The 26,292-nt window shown below is 35.6% G+C and overlaps 1 protein-coding gene across 1 annotated transcript in view; it reads right to left on the bottom strand.

The window, feature by feature from the left end:
• The window catches only part of LOC111146515 (ABI family member 3 binding protein), a 259,405-nt gene that overhangs the window by 17,912 nt on the left and 215,201 nt on the right, over positions 1-26,292 (bottom strand). Inside the window, exons 57-60 of the mRNA XM_022502061.1 lie at positions 25,746-25,874; positions 24,994-25,062; positions 16,772-16,981; positions 11,164-11,272 (exon numbers count right to left, since the gene is read on the bottom strand). Of these exons, the coding sequence (XP_022357769.1) occupies positions 11,164-11,272; positions 16,772-16,981; positions 24,994-25,062; positions 25,746-25,874 (517 nt within the window). The remainder of the gene's footprint in view (positions 1-11,163; positions 11,273-16,771; positions 16,982-24,993; positions 25,063-25,745; positions 25,875-26,292) is intronic.

Genomic DNA, 26,292 nt, shown 5'->3' with positions numbered 1-26,292 from the left:
CAAGAGGGGATTGGGAGGGAGACAAACCATAAGTGACTCTTAATCTCACAAAACAAACTGAGGGTTGATGGGGGGAGGGGGATTGGGAGAGGGGGGTGGGGTTATGGACATTGGGGAGGGTATGTACTATGGTGAGTGCTGTGAAATGTGTAAACCTGGCAATTCACAGACCTGTACCTCTAGGGATAAAAATATATTATATGTTTAAAAAAATAAAATTAATAATAAAAAAAAAAAACCCAACACCTTGGACTAGAAAGATCTAAAAGACATTTACAGAACATTCCATTGGAATACATATTCTCAAGCACACATGTAACATTCTTCAGGATGGATCATATTTTAGGCCACAAATGAAGTCTTAAAAAACTAAAGAAAACTGAAATCATATCAAGAATTTTTTTCTAATCATAATGGTCAGAAACTAGAAATCAATTACATGAAGAAAACTGGAAAAGTCACAAATATGTGGAGTTTAAATAATATGCTCCTGAACAACCAATGGATCCAAGAAGAAATCAAAAGAGTAATCAAAAATATCTTGAGTCAAAGGAAAATGGAAATACAACATATGAAAACTTATGAGATGCAGCAAAAGCAATTCAAAAAGGGAAATATATAACGATGAATACCTACATTAAGACACCAAATAAACAGCCTAACTTTACAGCTCAAAGAACTACAAAAAGAACAAAGTAAGCCCAAAGTTGGCAGAAGAGAGGAAATAACAAAGATCAGAATAGAAATAAATGAAATAGAGACCAGAAAAACAATAAAAAAGATCAATGAAACTAAGAGCTGGTTTTCTAAAAGATAAACAAAATTGATGAAACTTCAGTTAAGAAAAAAGAAGACTAAAATAAATAAAATCTGAAATGAGAGAGAAGACATTACAACTGATTCCCCCCAAATAAGAGGCTACTATAACAGATTATACTGCAACAAATTGTGTAATATAGAAAAAAATGGATATATTCCTAGAAATAAAAAACTTACCAAGACTGAACCATAAAGAAATAGATAATCTGAACAGAACATGACCAAGTGGGATTCAGTCCAGGGATACAAAGATGGTTCAACATCCACAAATCAGTCAATGTGATGTATACCACTTGATAAGATGAGGGATAATCCATATAAAGTCAGTAGATGTGGAAAAGCATTAGATGAAATTCAACATACTTTCATGACAAAAACTCTCAAAAAAGTGGTATGGAGGGAACACATCTCAACATAATTAAGGCCATAAATGACAAGCCCATAGCTAACATCAGACCCAACAGTGAAATGCTGAAACCTTTCCCTCTCAGTCAGGAACAAGACCAGGATGCCGCCTCTTGCCACTTTCATTTGACATAATACTGGAAATCACAGCCAGAGCAATTGGGGGGTGGGGGGCGGTGGGAAGCAAGTACTGGCATCCAAATCAGAAAGGAAGAAGTACAACTATTTCTATTTGTGGATGACATGGTTTTATATATAGAAAACCCTAAAGATTCTACAAAAATACTGTTAGAATAAACAAATTTGGTCAAGTTGCAGGATACAAAATCAGTATACAAAATCAGTTGTGTTTTCATATACCAACAATGAACTTTCAGAAAAAGAAATGAAGAAAACAATCCCATTTCTAATAGCATCAAAAAGAATAAAATACTTAGGAGTAAATTTATCCAAGAAGGTAAAAGATTTGTACACTGAAAACTATAAGAAATAAGAAAGGAACTGAGGAAAACATAAATACATGGAAAGACATTCCATGTTAATGAATTAGAAGAATTAATATTGTTAAAATTTCCCTACTATCCAAAGCATTCTATAGATTCAATGCAATTGCTATCAAAATTCGATGGCATTTTCCACAAAAATACAACAATGAATCCTGTAGTTTGTATGGAATCACAGAAGACCCAGAATGGCCCAGGTCATTTTGAGGAAGAATGGAGCTGAAGGCCTGATGGTCCTGGATTCCCAGCTATATTACAAAGCTTTAGTCATCAAAAATAGTATGGTATTGGTATAAAAAACAGATACATAAATCAATGGAACATAATAGAGAACACAGAAATAAACTCACCCCTACACAGTGAATTTATGACAAAGGAGACAAGAATATACAATTGGGGGAAAAGATAGTCTTTTCAAATAACTGGTGTTGGGAAAACTGGACAGCTACATGCCAGAGAATGAAACTGGACCACTATTTTACACCATACACAAAATTAAGTCAAAATGGATTAAACACTTGACTCTAAGATCTGCAACCAGAAAACTAATGGAAGAAAACCTAGGGGGTAATCTCCTTGACATCAGACTTGGCAATGATTTTTTTTTTTTAAATGTGATACCAAAAGTAAAAGCAACAGAAGCTAAGAGATATGAGACTACATAAAACTAAAAGCCTTCTGCACAGCAAAGGAAATCATTAACACAAAGAAAAGGCAACCTATAGAATGGGAGAAAATATTTGTAAAACATGTATGTGATAAGGGGCTAATAAACAAAATATAAAGGGAACATATGCAACTCAATAACAGAAAAGTAACTGAATTAAAAACTGGGTGAAGGACCTATATAGGCACTTTTTTCCGAAGAAGATATACAGATGGCCAACAGGTATGAAAAAGTGCTCGACATTACTAGCTGTCTGGGAGATACAAATCAAAAGCACAGTGAGTTATCATCTCACACCTATTAGGATGTCTAGTAACAAAAAGACAAGAGGTAACGAACACATGCTGGTGAGGATGTGGAGTAACGGGAACCCTTGCATGGTATCCCTGATATGTTGAATCTCAAAAAAAGTCAGACTCACAGAAAGAGTAGGAAAGTGGAAAACAAATCTTGGTAAAGGGTACAAACTTTCAGTTACAAGATGTATAAGATCTGAGGATCTAATGTAGAATACAGTAACTATCATTGATAACACTGTATTGTATGATTGAAATGTGCTAAGACTAGACTTTAAATGTTGTCACCCTCAACCCCTAAATAGGTTAATATACAAGGTGATGGTTGTGTTAGTTAACCTGATTGTGGGGGGAGGAAATAATTTCATAATGTATATCAAATTATCAAATTGTATGTACTTAAAATACCTTACAGTTTGGTCAATTTTCCCATAATAAAGCTGAAAAAAAATGAAAATTGTTTCTTCTGGGAAGTAGAATTTAGGAAGAGGAATGAAGAACTTTGTAGCATTTGACTTTTAAAACCATATACATATATTTCAGATAAAAATGAAAATTTAATTTGTGGCACCTTGGTGGCTCAGTCAATTAAGCGTCTGACTCTGATTTCCACTCAGGTCATGATCTCAAGGTTGTGAGGTCAGGCTCTGCACTAAGCATGGAGTCTGCTTAAGATTCTCACTCTCCCTCTCTCCCTGCCCTTCCCCTCTCTCACACTCACTCTCTTAAAAAAAAAAAAGAATTTAAAAAAGCCATTTATAAGGCCTATGTCATCAAAACCAGTATCTAAATGGAGTACAGTCCAGATGATGACTGTAGTCAAGCCTCTGTCTCTCCAAGGACAAGCCAAGTGAGTAACAAACGCCACTGGCAGAATGCCATGCCAGGTTCTGCCCTGGTGGGAATGGATCCAAACAAAACCAGTCTTCCTGAGCCTCTCTCTCAGAAGGCAGCAAGGTGCTGTGGCTAAGGTCATGGGCTGTGGAACCATGAAGACTTGGGTTCACAGCTCACTGATATGCTACTTTAAGGTGAGTTCCTTAAACTCTGTGAATCTTGATTTTTTCCTATATAAAAAGGAGGATAATGTTATTTAAGGGTATAAAAACACCTTTTGAGTTTTTTGTGAAAAAATAACATATATAAAAGCAAGGTGTCTGGTACATAGTAAGTGATTATAAATATTCTCTAGTATTAAACTTCTATCTCTAGAATAACTTTTTTTCCTAGAATAATTTTTAAAGGCGATTTTATTATCAGGGAACTTGACAAACACTGCCATAGAATTCTCAAGGCAGAACTCTTCTTTATGTACATACTTGCTTTTGAGATTGTGAAGTTTACAATAAGGGTATAGCTATGGGGTTATTGGGAAGAATAAAAATTCAGCAGATGAATTTTCTGTCTGCCATCAAAATAACTCCATATTTTGGCTGGCTAAGAGGCTGAGAAAAAACAATAATGAAAAGTTTTAAGATTTCAATAAAGAGTCTAGAAAGTGTTAAAACATTATTCCAGAGGAGTGGGTAATAGAGGGTAGCGTTCAAGAACAACTGTGAAAATCAGCATAAGTTTAAATACCAACTCATAGAAAAGTGAAAAACTAGGGTGTCAAACAGTAGGATCTATAGTTTATGGGCAAAACTGTCAGAGATGGGGACACTCCAACCTGTAGGATCTAATCTGAGCTAACCTTCAAGTTTGGTTAGGATAGACCATTTTTTCTGTCATTTGCTGCCTTCCCTTCCTTTGTTTCTATAAAAGTTTCCCTCTAATTTGCTTATAATAGAGCTAAACTATAACTATATAACTATAGTTATAAACTAACTATAGTTTTCCTTATTTATGAACTTTTTACTTATATATTCCCATTGATTTAAAAAGGAGATTTCCACTCTAGCAAAAGTCTCAAAGTTCAAGCAACCTGCCTTTTATATAAAAAGGCCACCCTGTACCTGCTTGTTGGTCTGAGTGGTTTGGTTAGCTAATTTTACCCCGAGGTAGCCTTGAAATATTTGAGCCCTTTTCAGGTAAGGCTTCAGTCAGGGGGAGAGAAATGGAAGAGTGGAATATGAAAAAATGAGTGACAGGCACTCCAATAAGGAATGAGAAATCCAATCAATCAGTTCTCCAGGCATTTCTGGACACCTGACTCATGCAGACCTTGTATTGACCTGGGAATACACATAAGGAGCAAAAGGGCAGAGCTGCAAGGACACTTATTAGAGGATAAAATAAGTTCTGATCAGGGACAGAGGGCAGAGGGGCAGGGCATCAGCAGCCATCAAGTATCATCAACCAGCTGCCCAGTATGTCCTCAGGGACATTCCTGTATCTCCCATTTCTACAGGAACAAGAAATTTCCAGATATGGGCTGCACTCCAAGTCTATAGTGTTACAGTACATTTCTGGCACACACACCCCCGCCCCCACTAAGGAATTCTAAGTGAAAAGTAATGAAAATAATATATTTATGTGAATGAATAATTGCTCTCTTTATAGACTAGTGGAGTTCCATGCTCTTAGCTCTACTTCTGCCAGGAGAAAATTTGCAAAACTGAGCAATCCCCTAAATTTCTTTCTTCCTTAATGATGAAGCAATTGTCCTGCTACCCACACCTACAAGGAAACTCAGTAAAGTGCCTAATGCTCTGTTAGTTTATTTTATTCTTTTCTACAAAACCCATGAGAAAAGATGTAGAAAATTAATACAGAATCTGCAGAGGCCAGAATTTCACAAAAATACTGTGAATAAGAGCATAATAGCTATTCCACATGCCTGTTTTGTTCAGCCAGAATTAGAGTTTATGAGAAGTTGCTGCCTCTATTCCAGTTTACTTTTAGCGCCAAGATTTTATTAAATCAAACAACACAGTCGCCCCAAACTGTCTTTGCTTGTCAGCTATAGGAAACGTCAGTATGTTTTTAGTTTTAGAGGAAGAACTGTTCCCCAGAAACCTCACAGGCTACAGAGGACAGAAGCATATGAATATGTTAAGTGAAATTGATTTATATCTTAATTACCAGACAGAATACATTTTCCATAGGAAATTGCTGGGCCACATGTATATCTGGCACACACAATGGATTCTTTAGCTTTTTAGTCAAGTTAGGATAGAAGGGCTCATGTGAAGAGATTATGGGGCTTTTTTTTTTTTTTTCCTGTATAGCAATTGTGTGTGTCCATCTATATTGTCCAACCTGTTCATCAGGAAGAACCTAGCCTATCAATGGATTGTCCAAATGTGTGCTAGAAACAGTTTGAAAACCAATTATGGACCACAGATATAAACTCAGAGAAAAATGGTTCATCAGGACTATTAGGCTTGCTGTAAGACTTAACCTAGATTTGGGGTTTATTTTCAGTTCCAGTTTCCCACTGATTCTGTGATGTCTTTGGATATCATAAGACTGCATCATTTTAGAAGCAAGAGAAACTTTGAGATTAATCAGTTACTTCATCCTTCCGGTCCCCTTAAGCAGGGGTACAAGACTTATTGTTGGACATATACTTGATCAGTTCTTCTGTTCACAGAACTAAAAATAATCCTAGTGGTCTTTGCACACCAGGTGGTTGGCTGCAGATAGGAGAGGCTCTTCTTTGTATTTTTCTTTCAGCCCCGCAAGAGCCACACATTGAGGTTTCATGGGGGAAATAAATGGAAAATAAATACTGGGGAGTGGGCTATTTGGGTACTGATTCAACATATTGATATTTTCTTAGTATTTTAGGGCTAGGGGGTGAGAGAGGGGTCCTGAAAAGAAAGAGAAGGAGATGTGGCACAGCAGTGCACCTCTGTCAGCTCATCTCTCCTGCTGCACCTGACTAAAACAGCTATGACTCCACCCCATGGCCCCTCTTCCCCATGCAAAGTTATGACCAAAGCCCACAGGAGCTGCAAGCATTTGTTGGCAAGGCTGGGGGAGTCCTTCCTGTGTCCCCTTTGGAACTGGAACCAGGTGCCCCAGAACAGCCATGGAGCTCCACTCTCTAACAGAGACATCTTGCACCAGGTATGCAGCCCTCCAGACTCTCCTGCAGCAAGATAGCTGCTGGCTGGTCCCTCCCTGTGGGTATCTTTTGAGCTTCTATGGTGGAGGTAAAACCTGGCTATGTCGTAACAACAGGCGGGGAGGAGGTAGGCATACACGGTGAGAAAAGGTAACAGAGTCCACTGTACTTCTGTTTCTAGACCACTTGGCATTTTTAACCTAACAGCCCTGGAGATCTATTTTCTCTGCATTGATTCTTTTGGGTTAAATGTTCTATGGCCAAGCTCTACTCCTCCCTTTCCACGGTGTATTAAAGGGTGGGCCAGTAATTATCACCTTATTTTAGATCTCATGTTTTTCAGTGGAGACGAATGATGGAAAATGATAGTGAAATAAATTATATACCTGTGTTTCCTGGAATTGGAACACAGTTACTGTAATTCTTTCAAAAGTTATTATCTCCTAGCTTTTCAGATAGGGAATTCCAGAGCCTCACGGAGGCTGGCAGCGGTGGTGGTGGATTTTAACAACTATAATTTAGTTTGTCTGTTGGGGATATAATTTTCCCTGAACAGTGAAATGTGACTAAAGTCATTCTGTATAGGTAATAAAAACCAGCTGGGGGCTGCGTCCTATACATACTTCCTCTTAATTTTATAGCATGTCTCTTATTAGCATTAATCTTGGAACATGGTTGGGGCTGAAAAGAAATAATGGAAAAATATCTTGCCTTCAGAACATAAGATAGTATGGAAAAAGCTTGCATTAAAAAAAAAAAAGAAAAAGCCAACCAACCTATATTTGGCACTCACAATTTTCTTAATTTTACTGTAACCCTGTCAGTAGTAAGTCAGAGGATTACTTGTAATTCACCCAAGTCATACACGTGGCCTTGATCTGAACGAACAATACTGTTGGTGCTCTTTCTTTTTTTGCCAGTTTGTCCTATTCAGTTATATCCTTTATCATCAAGGTCTAGTCTCGAGTATTCTGTGAAGCTTTCCCTCCTTTAAATTGCAGGACTTCAGGGTAGATACTATGTGACCTTTTATGCTGTCTTACCATGCTTTCCCGTTGTTTCATGGGTGTTACTTTTGTTTCCCCAGGTGCTTCTAGGCTTCAGAAATCTCAAATTAAATGACATAATTCAACTTCACTTTATTCTTCCTTAGCTCATTATTTTGATTAATAGGGGTTTCAACCCATAATATTTCAGCTGAAAACAGTTTTTTGCCTATTAAATAAACACATTAATCTCTAGCCTACCTTTAAGATAGCACAGAATGCATTCCCACTCGCTGGGGACTGGGATCTGCTGAACTACTTGGTCACCACAAAGTTCCACAAACTGTAGACTAAACAGTTTTCATCAGAGCACCTTTATATCCATGTGTATCACATCTGTCACCAGTGAGGAAATGTTTTCAAACTGCTAATATACCTTTAAATCATGAGCCATCAGGGACTATTAGCACAGTCCTGGTCAGATCATAGCTATGAATATTGAAAGTCCTTTTTTTTCTTTTTAAACAGTCCTTATATATGAATGGATTTCATTCAATCATATCAAACTCTAAAAATAATGTAAAATAAGCCAAATAGAAACACTGAGTGGCCCCAGATTTATGGCATCTGGCAAAACTGGATGGGATTCTGATTTCAGGGATTCCAAAACTTAGTATTATTTTTTTTCTTAGAGACAAGTCCAGAAAGAGCCTCCTTTGGGCTTTGCTTGTCTTGAGATTTGGGTAGTTGTAGGGGTCCCTCCTTAGAAGGTCCATCAGGCCTTCATCAGGACAGGAGTAACAAGCAAGACACATACCTTAGGGCGGGGTGAAAGGGACAAGGCTATAAACTCCAGAAACAATTAGCATAAGTCCTACAACAACTATAACCAGAAGCTAGAAGTAAACTCCAGGACTCATTAGTCCTATAATTCCAGAATGAAATGCAGCTTAGCCCAGAGGTACTTTTCTCTCCTATGTGCCTCTTTGGCCAATTAGGCAAGATGCCAAAATGGCACTCTTGCAAGACATTAACAAAAAGTTTTGTTCGATTTATTCTACCAAATGTTACTCATTATAAGTTGCTTTAGTATCAAAAGTGATTATTCCATCTAAATCAAAATCATAACAATACTAAAATGAAACTTGGAGCAAGCCATTCCCAGTTACCATCTTTCTGGGTCTCCCCATCTATTGACCAAGTTTCCTGATCTAGCACAGAAGGCCCTCCATAGCCTCACCTCCACCTCTTGTTGCTTTTACTGCTTCCGTCCACTTTTCACCCTTTCACTGGTAAGAGTAGCTGACTCTTCACTGCACACAACCATGCCATTAGGGCCTCTGCATGGACATGGACTATTCTCTGTGGTATTTCTTTTCCCTCCTACAGTTACCCAGCTAACTCCTTCCTATACATTCTTCAAGCCTCAGCCCAGTTATCACCTACTCCAGGAAGTCTTCCTAACTTCCCCAGCCTTTGTAAAGTGCCACCCACTCTTGGCTTCCCTTGCAACTTGTATATATTTTTACCAGAACTCTCACCACTTTGTGTAGAATAATCAGTTACTAATTATCGGTTACTACCCCACTTCCTCAAGCTTCTCAAGGGCGGGCATCACATTTATTCATGTTTGTAGTCACAACACCAACCACACTGTTGGTACTTGACAAATGTTAGCTGAATGGAAACATAAATCTTTTATAAACAAGTCAGGCTTAAAAATGTCACTGAAAAAATTATTTTCTGATCATGACTAATAGGTGAACTCTGAGAAGATTTGAGGATTGCCTAATTCAGAAAAGGAATACAATGAACATTTAGAAATTAGATGCTTTTCAAAATGGTTTTCAATGTATTGAATGGAATAAAAAGCAAGAAACTGTAAAACATCTACATTCTGTAAGCCCAAATCCACCTATTAAAAAGGCCAAATTAAATAACTTATTTTTTACTCTTTTCTTAAAATAATTATGTTAAAAATAATTTCTCTCTCTCTGTTAATTTCCCTAAGGAAACAGAACCAAGATCATCAAATGGGCTTTTACTAAAATACATGCTTATTTTGGCTAACTTATAGCCTTTAAAAAATTAGCAGTTGTAAAATTTTCCATATTACAGCTTAAAATAGAGAACGTTAAAGAAAAAAATGCTTGCAGAAAGTATTATATTTGCAGTATAAGACTACAGTTTATACACAGCAAACCTTCTAGAATGAACTAGATGCTTCTCTTTTTCCTGAAAACATTAAAAGAGGTTCTTTGTTATCAGAACTAAAAAGGCTCTTTTGTGTGTCATATTCAATACCTGATTCAATTTAATCAACTGATGACAATGAGAGATATAAGTAAAATTTATGAAAAAATTTCTAATGCTGGTGTTCCAATCTTTGCCTCTGCTGATCTTTTTAAATGCCAAGAAACTTTATCAAGCTATGAAATATTCAATCTGGAAAAACTCCTGATTGTGTCTTTCTGAAAAGTGATTTGGTTTGCTTGGCTTACTATAACTTAAGATGTGAGGATGTTTTCATTTTAGCTGAATGCATAGATAGCTTATCAAACAGTGTTCTGGAGTTTGAGAAAGGAAACTGACTTTCCAGAGAGTGATATTTAGTCCCAAAATGAGTTTAGTACATTGTCTTTATTAAGGAAATTCTTGGCTGTATCATTCAAGAATTTCCTTGAACAGTAAATTTGATGATTTATCCATGTAAAACAAAACAAAACAAAACAAAACAAAACAAAAACCTTCTCTATTACATTTCTAGAAGTGTGTAAGGCCCTTATTTTTCTTGCAATACAATGAGCTGACAAAATATTGGGTATTTTATATTTCAAAAGAAATGACAAAACCACACAGTAATATAAACAACCTGGTATGAATGTGTAATAGGAGATGCCAAGAAAAGTTGTTTACTGTATTGTTAATATTATATATTTCTGTTTTCAAAAATTGATTCTCATTTGTTTGTGATAAAAGATCCCCAAAGCAAAGGACTGCTATGCCTGGGAATGGTCTGTAGTTATTTGAAGCATTATCTATCACGAACTTTCATCTATATCTGTTACATAGCTTTTATTTCCTTGCTCTCCTCTTGCCAACATGGCAGCCAAATTCTCGTTTTCAAATTGAGTTTACAACATACACACTCCAGTTGTGTCTGGTCTACAAAACTTTCCTTCTCTGAATTTTGGTACTTAATTATCAACATTTGGTATTAACGACCTTCTATTTTTCAATGTTCTCACCTAGAGTGCTAACTTACAAGACCACCTCGTCAGCTCTTGTGTCCCCACCAATAACTTGCGTATTTGCAAAACATGACTCTAGAGGTATATACTGCTATGCACAGTAAGCCAAAGAATGAAATGCAAACTAGACTGTCCCGTAAGACAAAGACAGATGATGTCGTTTCATTCCTTTATTACGACTTTTGCACTCTCAGAATTCACCTATAATAGCACAGGTGGCTTACCTTGTATCTGGTTTTAGATTTTCTACTGTAGAGAAGGTTTGATTTGTAATTTGAATGGACTTGTTCTTCCCACTGAATGACCCATTTTCTCTGGATATAACTTCATATTCTGAAAAGCGAAAAAGCCAACAAATACTTGTCTTTACATCCTGGCTGATTTAATTATTCTTAAGGCAAACAGCATCATAAAGTCACTCTCATAAAAGTGAGCAATTTAGCCTGCAGTCCTTGAGGCGTACTGATTTTACACATTAGCAATCCCCGGATGGGGATGGTCAGTGGATGACGAAGGTCCCAAAGCATTTTGGGAGTTGCTCATTGGCCATTTCTGCTTTCCCTTTACTGGAACATGAAGGCCTGCTAACTACGAAGACTGATAACACTCCCGTGGTAGCTTTGAACTGGTTGCCAATGATGTTGCTAGGCAAATCAGTTGGTCTGCTCTTGTTGGAATGCTCAGTATGAGGAAAGCTCTGTATGAGAAGTGGTACTTGAGTAGAAGCCATGTTTCTTCTGTATGGAGCTTTATTATATAGCTGGGGAAAAGGCCACTGCATTCATAGTGCTGTTACCAAAAAACTCTGGGTTTAAAATCATGCAGCAAATAACAGTTAACCAAATAATGAATGACAGTTCATTATTTTGAACTACAGAATTATGGGATTTTTGTACCTACTGCTTACGTAAGTTACAAAAGTTTTATACCTATTGCTGACATATGCTTTCTGGATAATCATCCTTTTAAAAAAATTATGACCTTTAAGTTTACATAGAGATCTCCATAAATGTCACTTAGGAGCATGTTTCTATGAACTTGCAGGACTAATCAAGAGAAAGACTTTCAGATTAAGAACATAATTGATAAAGTTGTTACTTGGCTTTCCCTGCCCTCAGTGGCGTTTAGTTTAATGTATGTGACAAGATCATGCAGATCTTGTCAAAACTCAAAAAACTTTAAACAAGTTTTTAAACTTGTTTAAAAACTCAAAAAAAACAACAAACAATAACAAATCCCACTCCAAATACACAAGTCAGCCATCAGGGAAAGTGGGAAGGCTGTGAAGGAGGTGGCAGGTTACTAGGGATTTCTGCTATTAGCACTGAGATCAAAGATGGGAGATGGAGACTGGAAATAAAACTAAAATTATGAAAGACTCGGGAAGACATAATAACCAATTTCAATTTGGGAAGGAGTTTTAATGGTATATTTTAAAAATCAAAAAAGGAGGATAGCTCTTTCTAAAAATTTCGTATGACCATCCTTCCAAAAATTCACAAAATTAAACCAGAAGACAATGGCCATTGTACTGGACACATTAGCACAGCTACCAAAGGACTAATGGCTAGTATTTGGTATTCCTTTCTCAGACTCTTCTATTCCCAATCCATCTCTCAGCTGGCTCTTTGTTCTTACAGAAGGTGGAAAGGGAGGGAAGGGTAGGGCCCTGAATTCAAATATATCCATTTTATATCTTTTTCTCAGCTGTGAAGCAATATTTACTAGAAAAAGATGGGAGTAATCAAAATGTAAGTAAAATTGATCTTTTTAAAAATGGAAACTGCTCGTTGGATACAGGGTTAGATGTGTTTCTGATACAAAGGACCCAAAACACTCATGACTTTTCTATTAAAGGGCATGGGGCAGGCTAGTTAGTCCCCTCCTGAGGAAAAAAAAAAAAAAAAAAAAAAAGGGAGATGCTATGACTCAATGAAAAGAAACAGACCAAGTCACTTGCCTTGATCTCAGTCTGTTTTTTCATCTATAAAATGTCAATAAGATCTCTTCATAGTGTTGTTTGTGGCAATTAAATTAGGAATATATGCAAAGTGCTTAATAGTATTTTGCACGTTTTTTTTCAACAGGTGGTACCTATTATTGTTATTGCTTTTATTATCCCTTATTATCCCTGAGTTGTGTTTTGATACAAAAATTTGAAAGATACAAAAGTTGTAAAGATGCCAATTGGAAAGATTCAAGTGCTTCTTAGTCACCCAAAGAAAAAATTATATCACACTCCAGTTGACTATGCATGAAAGCAACCACTTTCAAAAAACATCTTAGGCTTAGGATACTTCTCATTGACTGCGTAATATTCTTTTTAATATTACCCCAGGCTCTTAGTACTAGAAAGTCTTACCACATATCTTCTCTAATTTTCTTTTGACTCATTTTGTTTTAAAAGATTTTACAGAGAGAGAGATAGAGAGAGAACACAAACAAGGGGAGTGGCAGGCCGAGGGAAAGGGAGGAGTAGCCTCCCTGATATGAGGCTTGATTCCAGAATCCTGAGATCATGACCTGAGCCAAAGGCAGATGCTTAATCAACTGAGCCACTGAGGCACCCCTCTTTTGACTCATTTTTAAATGCTTATTTAATACTATTTTTATCCTGAAAGATCCAAGTTTTCAAAATGGATATAAAATTTACCTTCATAAAAATACATTTAGAATTTCTCTCAGAATTCTGGCTTTTGAAAGTATTTTCTTGGGTTTTGTAATGAAGGTTTACAAAATCTTCATTTGCAATGCTTTAAAGCAATCATAACTTTTTCGTAAGTCCACCAACACCATAAAAATTGAATATATATGTTTAGAATGAATATCTATAGCCATATTCTGAGTATATTTCAGAAGGCAAAGATAACCACTTAGTATGTGTCCATATTTCTTACTTTAAAATATGGAAAAAAATTAAAATATGGGATTTATAAATTCCTTAAGAGTAAAGATATAAAGTATCTATAAAGAACTAGCACTGAATAATTGGTATTTTATCCCCTCAGAGGGTATTACTGCCCTATTAAGAGAAAATTTACTTAACAGAAAAAATCCCATTTATTATAAAGATTGGAAAATTAGAGTCTGGCCATGAAAACAGACCATGAAAATAATAATGGTGACACTGTTTTTACCAGTCCTACTAATGCTGCTACTGACAAACATTAATTTAACAGCTTCTGACTCATGGTGCACATTTACATTGTTTAATTTTATCCTCATTGTGGGTGCATGATGGCTCAGTTGGTTAGGCATCCAACTCCTGGTTTTGGCTCAGGTCATGATCTTAGGGTTGTGTGATTGAGCCCCATATTGGGCTTCATGCTCAGCAGAGAGTCTGCTTGAGATTTTTCCCCACCGCTCACCCACTCCCCTGCACTCTCCCTCCCCTCTGCTCCTCCCCCAGCTCAAGCTCTCTCCCTAAAAATAAATAAATAAATAAATAAATAAATAAATAAATAAATAAATAAAATCTTTAAAAAAGATTCTCCCTCTCCTTCTGCTCTTTCCTCCTCCCTCTCTAAAAAAGTATCCTCATAAGTTGATAACAGTGGGAATTATTATTGTTATTACAAATAAGGAAACTAAAGCAAAGAGGTTAATTGCATACTCAATTTGCATATATAGAACACAGCCAGTCTGGGATTTAAATCTATGTTGGTATGCTCTTGGCATATCACAAAGCACCACTTCATAACTAACTTAAAGGACCCAGGCTATGACCAATTTCTTAGGTGTATCTATTTTTACCTTAATGTAGAAGGGACATGTAGAAGCAACCAAATTTGGATGTTATTTATTAGAGGTAATACATTCCTGTCAATTAAAAGATAGGGTACTGACAGAAGCCAACTCAGGGAATAGAGAATATGTTTCACTCTCTTTTTGCAATCGTTCTCAATCCTTTCTTATGAAACAATTTCGAGTGACTTGAGAGAATTAACCTCTGCATTACATGATCTGCTGGTTTCTAAAAGATTACATTTGAAATCAAGTGGTATTTAATAAAACACTAAAACAGTGCAAAAAGTAGAATAGAGTGTTAGGATATATGGTCCAACATTTAAATATATACTAGGTTATGATTAAATATGGACTTATTTCCATCTAGAAAATATTGCAGCTAAAGAGATATAGTCCATTTCCATGAAAATTGTTATCATAAGTCCAGTATCTTATGAAGGATCTTAAGCAGCCCATTAACATTTAGTAACAATGTTACAAATGTAATTGGTTAGATAGAGAAAGCGCACCCTATTCATTATTTTTTGGAGATTACAAGTTTCTACAATGAAAAAAAAGTTACATGATGAACCAGAAAGGAAAATCCTTTTGCTCTTAAAAAGTTAAATCAGATATTGAGACACCAAAGGGAATATATATTAGATGTATTGGATTATTAGATATATTAACCAATTCCAACTTAAAGTCCCACATCTTTAAGACTAATGAAATTTTATGGTTCTATGGTTCTATGATAACTAAGTTTCAGTCTGTCATGAGAACTCCTTCTTATTAGTACACTACATGAATTGGGAGTTTTGACTTTTTTTTTTTAAGATTTTATTTATTTATTTGACAGAGATCACAAGTAGGCAGAGAGGCAGGCAGAGAGAGGAAGAAGCAGGCTCCCCGCCAAGCAGAAAGCCCGATGCGGGGCTCGATCCCAGGACCCTGGGATCATGACCTGAGCCGAAAGCAGAGGTTTTAATGCACTGAGCCACCCAGGTGCCCCGGGAGTTTTGACTTTTTAATCCATGAGATAGTCAATACTCAAGAGATTGTTTTTTAGATATTGGGATGGTAGCGCCTACTGGCATAGTCCCAAGTGAAGAAGCAGGACTAGGCAAATCCCCAGGAAATATGAGCAATGGCTGATTCTTTCTCAAAACAAAGGCAAGGCCTGCATGAAAAATGAAATTCACAAAATATGGTTAAATAAAAAAAAAGCCCAGCTAAGCAAAATAGGCTGTTTTAGCAGAAGTTCCCCAGACCAAACAGTTTTGTCTGAGGAGAAATAACTGCTGTTTTCTTCTTTATTCACAGAAAACTTGTCAGATGCTGAATCTCCCACTCCCCACTTTCCCTGTGTACTTTCCTTTCTCCATCCTGACAGCCTCTCAGTGGGGCCCTCTAGACCCTGTCTACCTGTCCAAGCAAAGTAGGACATGGACAGCAAGAGCTTTGTGTAATCCCCCTATTGGGTATATTCCTCTAGCTGATTCAGCCTCTTCGTCTTTTCTCCCTCCTCTCTAGTTTGACTAACCTGTTCACTATGAAGAAATAAATCCCATATAATAAATTCAAAGAATGACTCCCTTCTTATTTTTCACAGTCACTTTTAGAGGGATTAGGTGAGTGATAGCAGAACTAAAATTTCCTGAGGTGAGCAGAAAAATGACCAGTATTAGAATTCTAAAAAAAATTTCTCCTAAAATAACTGAATAACTTTCAACCCACTGGAAACTTCTAGGTCAATCTAGAAATTAGATTGGTGAAATGCAAACTGGTTTAAATATCATCAGCACTGCCAACTTCTATGTTATTTGTAGTTTTCTTGATAATGGAAAGATCAGATCTATCTTTATACCATGAAAAAGAATTCTGAGGGGAGATGGAAGGAATGCAACCTAAAGAGATTAAATTAACAGAAAGCCCATAATGAGGACATAGATGATCTTTTCCCATCATATGACACTTCTGGCAATACAGCTCTGCTAGGACTCACTACATCTGAGATATATGTTATAGGACATAGTTTGACCCAGGTACCACATTCACATATCAATGCTTCCCACCAAAGTATCAGTCCTTATGCCATGATCTTACCAGTGACGGTATCATTTAGTGGCTTATCCCAGTCCAGGATGACAAATGAGGGACACCCTTCCACAGTGACCACAGTGAGGTTGGTAGGTGGGTTCTGCGGTGGGCTGGTGGCATTCCCTTCAGTAGCATCCTCTTTGGGGAACAGTTTGACAGAATCAGTGATGGAGCAGGGCCTGTTTTCAGGTTTTTGGATGTATCGCACATGAGGACCTAAGAGAGAGAGGACTCTGACATTTAGCCTTGTTTGAGCGTGTACAGAAGGTGGAGGTAAACTCAAATCTGTTTATCTGTATGAAGACATTTGGTCTCACATTATAAATAGATAGATGAAGGCAGTGCTATGCATTGTTCAAACTTGTGAAAATCTAGAATTCCTGTCTCTGAGAAACATGATTTAGATGTTGTAGCTGGTTTAATTTTCTAAATAGGTTTAACTTATGCTAATATCCAAAAGTAATTTGGTCCCCCTGAGCAAGTTTTAAATTGCATAATTTATGGGGCAGTGGAAAGAGTACTCGAGAGGGTGTTGCTTTAGAAGTGGTGAATAATTAGCCCTACACTAAACAGAGTTCTGGTCTAACCTAGTAAACCTTAAAAGCCAGACTCAAAAGGGTCAAGTGGTTTCAAGTAATTTAAATATGTCCAGGATGAAATTCAAGAATACTTTAGATTAAAAAAAACATATCCAGCACACCAACGTGAAATAACAGGAAAATAATACCCATAATGAGGAGAAAAATAAATTGTGGAAATCAATCTAGAACTTGCATGGATGTTAGTCATCAGACAAGGACAATAAAAACATTATTATCATTATAATGCATGTGATCAAAAAAAGTAATACATGAAAGATATAAACAAGACTGAAATCAAATTTCTAGAGGTGAAAACTAAAATGTGTAAGATGAAAAACACACAGGATGATAGTAGTACAGAGATGATATTGCAGAAAAAGATTAGTGACCTTGAAGACATAGCAATAAAAACTACCCAAAATAAAAGTGGAGAGAAAAAAGAATTAAAAATAATGACAGAGCGTCAGTGAGTTGTGGTATAATTTCAGGCAGTATAATATACACATAATTTTAGTATCTGAGTAGAAAAGAGGCAGAAAAAATATTCAAAGAAATAATGGTGAAAAATGTCCAAATTTGATAAAACCTCTAAACCCACAGATCCAAAAAAGTTCAAAGAAACCTAAGCACAACAAACATGAAGAAACTACACTAATATAATTAAGTTTCACAAAACCAATGGTAAAAAGAGAAAAATTTTTAAAGGAGGCATAAAAGACAGATCATATATAGAATGACAAAGATAAGGATTAAGGCAGATCTCTCAGTGGAAAGAATGAGAGTGAGAGGACAGTAAAGCAACATCTCTAAACACTGGAAAAAACCTTATCATCTAGAATTCTATAACTAGTGGAAATATCCTTTTTTAAGAAAAGTGAAATAGGATATAGTGAGAGGACATAGTGAGAAGGTGGCCATCTTCAATCAAGGAGAGAGGGCTCAAAAGAACTCAAATCCAATGATACCTTCAAAATTCAACAGAATTCAAAACCAACAGATCCACACTACAAGAAAGATTAAAGGACATTCAGGCAGAAGGAAAATGATACCAGATGGAAATATGAATCCACACAAAGGGATAAAGAGCACTGAGAATAGTAACTATATATGTATGTAGGTATAATAATTTTATTATTTCTTTCTAAAAGATATTTTTTATGCTTAAATGGTAAATTAACAACTTAGTGTGATATATTAACATGTGAAAGTAAAATGTATAACAATGATAGGCCAGGAGGAGACAATATTTGCCATACTAATGTAAAGTTCTTGCACTATTTGTGAAGTTGTAGAAGTAAGAATACACAATAGGGAAGACAGTCTCTTCAATAAATGGTGCTGGGCAAACTAGACAGCTACATGCAAAAGAATGAAACTGGACCACTTGTTTATACCATACACAAAAAATAAACTCAAAGTGGATTAAAAATTTAAATTTGAGATATGAAACAATAAAAGTCCTGGAAGAAAACATAGGCAGTAATTTCTTTGACATTGGCCTTAGCAACATTTTTCTAGATATATTTCCTCAGGCAAGTTAAACAAAAACAAAGACAATCAGGACTACATCAAAGTAAAAAACTTTCGCACACCAAAAGAAATTATCAACAAAACAAAAAGGAAAAAGGCAACCTACTGAAAGAGAGAAGATACTTGCAAATGATATATCTGATAAGGGTTTAATATTCAAAATATATAAAGAATTTATACACCTTGACACCAAAACCCACAAATACTCCAATTAAAAAATGGACACATGACATATTTTTGCAAAGGAAGACATTCAAGTGGCCAACAGACACATGAAAAGATGCTCAACAACACTCATCATCAGGGAAATGCAAATCTAAACTGTAATGAGATATCACCCTACACCTGTCAGAATAGCTAGAGTCAAAAAAACAAGAAATACTAAGTGTTGGAGAATATGGATAAAACACTTGTGTCCTACTGGTGGGAATATAGATTTGTGCAGCCACTGTGGAAAACAATATGAAGTGTCCTCAAAAAATGAAAAACAGAAATACCATATGATCCAGTAATTCCACTACTCGGTATTTACCCAAGGAAGATGAAAGCACTAATTTGAAAAGATATATGCAACCCTGTGTTTATTGCAACATTATTTACAATAGCTAAGATATGGGGATAACCCCAGTGTCCATTGACAAATGAATGGATAAAGAAAAATGGTACATATATATAATGGAATATTGCTCAGCCATAAAAAAGAATGAGACTGTCGTTTGTAACAACATAGATAGACCTAGAGGATATTATGCTAAGTGAAGTAAGTCAGACTGAGAAAGACAACTACTGTATTTTACTTATATGTAGAATCTAGAAAAAAAATCCACACAAATGAACAAACAAAAAGTAGAAACAAATCCATAAACACAGAAAACAAACTCATGGTTGCCAGGGGGTGGGATGATAGGCAAAAATGGATGAAGGGGAATGGGAGATACAGGCCTCCAGTATGGAATGAATACAAAATAGGGATAAAAAGTCCAGCATTGGGAATATAGTCAATAATATTATAATAATGTATGGTGACAACAGTAAATACAATTGTAGTGAACATAGCATAATGTATAGAAAAGTTGAATCACTATGTCGGCACACCTGAAACTAGGGTAACATTGTGTGTCAACTACGCTTCAGCTAAAAAAAAAATCTAAAAGAAGGCTGGAAAAGAGGAAAAAGGGAACAAAGTTTAGAGGAGACAAACTGAAAACAAATAGCAAGATGACATAGATTTAAACCTAACTATATCATTGGTCATGTTAAGTATAAGGTTCTAAACAAAATAAAATGAAGGGATTATTTGATAGGATAACAAAGCAAGAACCAACTATATGATGCCTATGAGAAACACATTTTAAATATATAGAGACTAACAGATTAAGACTAAAAGGATGGAAAGAAGAGATAGATGGTAACACTTATCAAAAGAAAGCCTGAGTGGATATGCAATATTAACTAATTAGATTTCAGAGCAAATAGTATTACCATAAACAGAAAAGATAATTTTATAATGAAAAAGGATCAATTGATCAGTTTCTTAGAATCCTAAGCAATTTAAGTGTACATATAATACAGACCTTTAATATGAATGTAGCAAAAACTGATAGAAATGTAAGTAGAAATAAATCCACAATTATAATCAGAGATTTCAATTTCTTCTGTCTTTAATTGATAGAACAAGTAGATAGAAAATTACCACAGATATAAAAGAATTGCATAAAACAACTAAACAACTGGACCTAATTGACATCTATATAATACTGGCTATGTAAATTATTTCCCCCAAATTCCTATGTTGAAGCCCTAACTCCCAATGTGACTATTTGGAGTTAGGGTTTTTAGAAAAGTAAATGAAATTAAATGAGGTCATAGGGGTGGGATTCTAATTCATTGTGACTGGTGTCCTTAATAAGAGGAAAAGACAACAAAGATGTGTGCATCCAGAGGAAAGGCTATATGAGGACATAGTGAGAAGGTGGCCATCTTCAATCAAGGAGAGAGGGCTCAAAAGAATTAAAATCTGATGATACCTTGATTTCAGACTTTTGGCTTCCAGAACAGTGAGAAAATAAATTTTAGTTGTTTAAACCACCACCGTTGTGGCATTTTGTTATGGAAGCCCTAGCAAACAAATACAACATTCCTCTTAAGAATGACAGAATACAAAAAAAAAAAAAAAAAGGAATAACAGAATACACATTCTTTTCAAGTACACACAGAACATACACCAAGATAGACCATATTCTGGGTCATAAAAAAGTCTCAATAAATTTAAAAGGATTTAAATACCTTATAGAGCATGTGATAACAATGGAATTACATTGGAAATCAGTAACAGAATAATCTCTAGAAAATCTCAACATATTTAGAAATTAAATTATATACTTCTAAATAATCAGTGAGTCAAAGAAAAAATCAAAAGGAAATTAAAAATATTCTGAATAGAGTAAACAGGAATATACAATATAACAATAATTTTTGGATGCTGCTTAAATAATATCTAGGGGAAATTTTGTAGCAGTAAATTTCATATTCAAGAAGAGAAGAATCAAATCAAAGAACACATATTTTACCTTCAGAGTAAATTAAACCACATTAGGCAGAAAAAATTAATAAAGATCAAAGTAAGTAGACAAAATCAATGAAACAAAAAGTCAACTTTTTCAGATTAAAAAAAAAATAATAAAACTACAGCCAGACTAATCAGGCAAAAGAGAAAACTTACACATTATCAATAACAGGAATGAGAGAGGTGACATCACTAAAGACTCTACAGATATTAAAATAATAAAAGAATATTAAAGACAACTTTATGTCAACAAATTTGACAACTTGGATGAAATGGACTAATAAATTGAAGATAAAAATTACCAAAACTTACTAGGGAAGAAAAAATACTCTTCTTCCCCATTAAACATTTATGGAAGAAGCAATACCAATTCTGAAACTCTGAAACTGAGGAGAGTTCAGCATTATTCTGAAACTAAAACTTTACCTAGACATTACAAAAAAGAAAACTACAGACCAATATTCTTCACTGAATACAATTCTAAACAAAATTTTACCAAATTAAATCCAACAACATATTAAAATGAGAATACATTGTAACCTAGTGGAGTTTGTCCCTGGAATGAAAAGTTGAAAATTCAAAAACAACTACTTCATTGTATTAAGAAACTAATTTAAAAATGTTCATTTTCATAAAGGCAGAAAAATCATTAGACATAATCTAGCACTCATTTCAGATAACCACCAAAGTAGACATAGAAGGGAATTTTCTCAGTACAATAAAGGGCATCTATGAAAAACCTATGAGTAACATCATACTTAATTACATTCAGGTGAGAGGATGCTTTTTCCATAAAATCAGGAATAAGTAAAGGGATACCCAACCTCACTGTAACTATTCAGTATTTTATTGGAAGGTCTTGCTAGTATAATAAGGCATGAAAAAAGCCCCCCAAGTTAGAAAGGAAGAAGTAAAACTTTACTCTCAGATGACATGATTCTGTATGTAGAAAATCCAATGGATCTACATGAAAGGTACTGAGTTTTACAAGGTTTCAGGACATAAGATCATTATATAAAAATTAATTTTTCTACATATTAGCAATGAATAATTATAAATTTAAATAAAAATACTATTTTATGGTTTTATGTACACTGAAAACTAAAAAACACTGGTGAGAAAAATTGAAGACCTAAATAAATTGTAAAATATACCATTGTTCATAGGTAGGGAGACTTAACCATTGTATGGCTGTCAATTTTTCCCAATTGACCCATGGAATTCTAATATAATAAAATTCTAATAAAAATATAACCAGGCTACTTTTAAGACACTCATAAGCTGATTCTAAAATTCAGATGTAGATACAGAGTACCCAGAATCATCAATACAATACCAATACCACAATAATACAAACATGGTGGTATTGATGTAAAGGCAGATAAATAGATCAATGGAACAGACCAGGGAGCTAAAACATTTCTACATATATGTAGACAATTCATTTCTGACAAAGGCAGAAATGAAATTCAGTGGAAAGAGTAGTTGTTTTCAGCAAATGATGCTGGCACAATTTTATATCCGCAAGCAAGGTAACTGATTTGTTTCACATCTTGTATCATATACAAAATTTTACACAGTATGGATCGTAGACCTAAATGTAAAAGTAAAAAATGTCTAAAAAACAGCAGAGAAACTTCTAAAGGGAAACAAAGGAGGTCTCTGTGACCTCTGGTTGGTCAATGGTTTCTTAAATATAACACCAAAAATACAGTATATAAAAAAACCAAATTAATAAGCTGAGATTCATTAAAATTAAAAAACAGAAGTCACATACTAGGAGAAAAAATCTGTAAAGCATGTATCTGAAAAAGGTCTTCTACCAAAAAAATACAAAGAATCTTAGGTAGCCTGGTTGGCTCAGTCAATTAAACATTCAACTCTTGATTTCCACATAGGTCATGATCTAGGGGTCCTGGGATCAAGCCCTGCATTGGGCTCTGCATTCAGTGAGAAGTCTACTTGAGGATTCTCTTCTTCTCCCTCTGACCCTCCCCCTGCTCATGCACGCACTCTTTCACTCTCTCCTCTCTTTAAAATAAATGAACCTTTAAAAATTCTGAAACTCAACAATAAGAAAATAAGCAGTACCATAAAAAATAGACAAAAAAAGGGCGTCTGGGTGGCTCAGTGGGTTAAAGCCTCTGCCTTCGGCTCAGGTCATGATCTCAGGGTCCTGGGATCAAGCCTCACATCAGGCTCTCTGCTCAGCAGGGAGCCTGCTTCCTCCTCTCTCTCTGACTGTTTCTCTGCCTACTTGTGATCTCTGTCTGTCAAATAAATAAAATTTTTTTTTTAAACTGGACAAAAAATTTGAACAGGCACACCAAAACAGGTGGCTCAGCATCCTTAGTCATTAGAGATATGCAAAGTAAAATCATAATCAGATACCACTACACACCTATTAAAATGACTGCAATTGAAAATACCACATAAGTGTTGGTAAAGATGTGGAGGAACTGGAAGTCTCATACACTGCTGACAGAAAGGTTAACAGCACAACTACCATGGAAAAAGTCTATAGTTTCTTAAAATGTTATGGTCTAGCCACTGCTCTTGTAGGCATTCATCTAACAGGAATGAAGGCATTTATCTATACAAATACTCACACATAGCAGCTTTATTGGCAATGTAAAAAAATTAGAAAAAGCCCAAATGTCATAAACAGGTTTAATACTTATATATCCATGAAGCAGAATATCAGTCAGCAATAAAAGAAATGAACTATTGATACATGTTGCAACATGGATGAATCTTAAAATAATTATACTGAAAGAAACCAGATCAAAAAAAGTTCATACTGTATTTTTTCATGTACATAAAAATCCACGAAATGCATACATATTTATAATAAAGCATATCTGTGATTATCTAGGAACTAGAGATTTGGTGGGAGGAATGAAATGGAGGAATTGTAAAAGTACATGATGACACTCTTGGAGGTGGTAGATGTATTGTGATGATAGATTCATGGGTGTATATGTATGTTAAGATTTATCAAATTCTACACTTCAGAAAAAAATATTACAAAAGAAAATACTGGGCTCTATATCATAGCTCTCTTACTATGGTCAATTTGATACTGTTCAAAAATATTCTTTGTGTGCATGGAAGGAGTATACTTCTCCAGTCTTTGATTTGAGGTTGGCTATGTGACTTTGGCCAATGGATAGTGTCAGGTATAAAACAAGGAGGAACTTGAAATGCTGTTGTGCTTTTGAACTCACCACCCTTGACTTTGTATTGTCACCAAAATGGCTCCTTCTGAGTCACTACTGGTCCTTGATCTTCAGCACCAGAATGAAAAAATGTGGAGTATAGTTACACCCAAGCCACAGGAGGCCCAGCTGTACCTGCTGCTAGAAGCAGAACCACCCAGTCAAGCACAGCTGAGATCAGCTGACCCTCAGGTGACTTGGAGACACATGAGAAATAAATCCTTATTAGATTATGCTACTAAGATTTTGCAGTTATTCCACAGCAAAAGCTAACTGATAGTTGCACCAAAGACAGCTTTGTCAAAATTGAGACTTGGAGCCGATCGTACATACCTTTGAATCTGGGCTTCCCAAGAGGATCAGTTTCTCTTGTTGGACTTGAGCTAAAGTCAGTTATATTAACTGTGAACAGAAGATAAGAAATTATTTTAGCAAAATATAAAAAAGTTTCTTAATAAAATGAAAGAGTATTAAGAACTCTAAGTATTTAATATGCCTCCTGGTCAATTGCTTGTGATCTTGATTTCCTTTATTACAATTATACATACTATCCACAATAAAAGGCCTTTAATTGTGTCCTGCTGCAGGTGTTCTGAGTATACTAAATAATGATTTAAAGATTAAAGTAGGCAATACTCAGTAATAAATTAATATATGTATGATTTATTTTTTAATTAGGTTCCATTCCCAAAGTGAGGCTTGAACTCATGACCCTGAGATCAGGGCAGTGATCAGCTGAGATCAGGCAGTAGAGCGTGAGTGGCATCCTCTACTGACTGAGCCAGCCACCCCAAGATATGTCAATAATAATGACATCTGATTTAGCAAGAAGCACTGAGTAATCTAGATATTTTCAGGAAGATGTCTCTAAAAAAACTTGGGTACTTTCTTCTCTATGAAGGGAAGGACCATATTCTATCTCAAAGCTTTAAACATGAGTATAATTTCAAAATTTAAAAAGACTCATATTGACCATAATATTGAACAAAGCAGGTAATCCAGAACTGAGACACACTTCCCCCTAACTTGAAATCTTTCAGTACTTCATAGCTAAGCATCCAGTGTGAAGTGAATGACATACTAACCAAGATCTTCTCCTGATGCAGGAACTGTTGGTTGCTTTTCATCTGTCTCTGCTCTCTCTGAAGGGGCTTCAGTAGGGCCGAGTGTGGCCCTCAAGGGTGGAGATGTTACTCTGCCCGATAAAATGATTCCTATAACGTGGAGCCAAAGTAGTCAGGCTTTATAGGAGCACTGCCAAGTTCTCATTTATTCTATAAATATTTTTCAGCACTTACACTATATGCCAGGCTTGGAGAGAAAACAAAACTGGTGTCTTTGATTGAAATAGATGTGTGAGCCAAATATACTGAAGCATTATAGATATGGTGAAAAAACTGGATAAAGTCACAGAGAAAGAAAACAGAGTAATAATGTCTATGGGAAAAGATGCAGGGTTGGTGGGGGGAGGGCAGGAATGCCTTCACAGAAGTAGTGCCAATAAAGAAGTGAGATAATCAGCAGGGAGGTATGAAAGCTATATTCTAGGCAGAGGTTGCAGGAAGAACCAAGCCAGAGAAGCACAAAACTACCTGGTGTGTTTAATTTAAAGGGGTGAGAACTGAGATACTT

The sequence above is a fragment of the Enhydra lutris genome, unplaced genomic scaffold (genome assembly GCF_002288905.1).
Source record: "Enhydra lutris kenyoni isolate GAN:26980312 unplaced genomic scaffold, ASM228890v2 scaffoldscaffold2, whole genome shotgun sequence".
In the NCBI taxonomy this organism is placed as follows: Eukaryota; Metazoa; Chordata; class Mammalia; order Carnivora; family Mustelidae; genus Enhydra; species Enhydra lutris.
The sequence above is the reverse complement of the archived record's forward strand: the minus strand, read 5'-3'. Positions and strand labels throughout refer to the sequence as shown.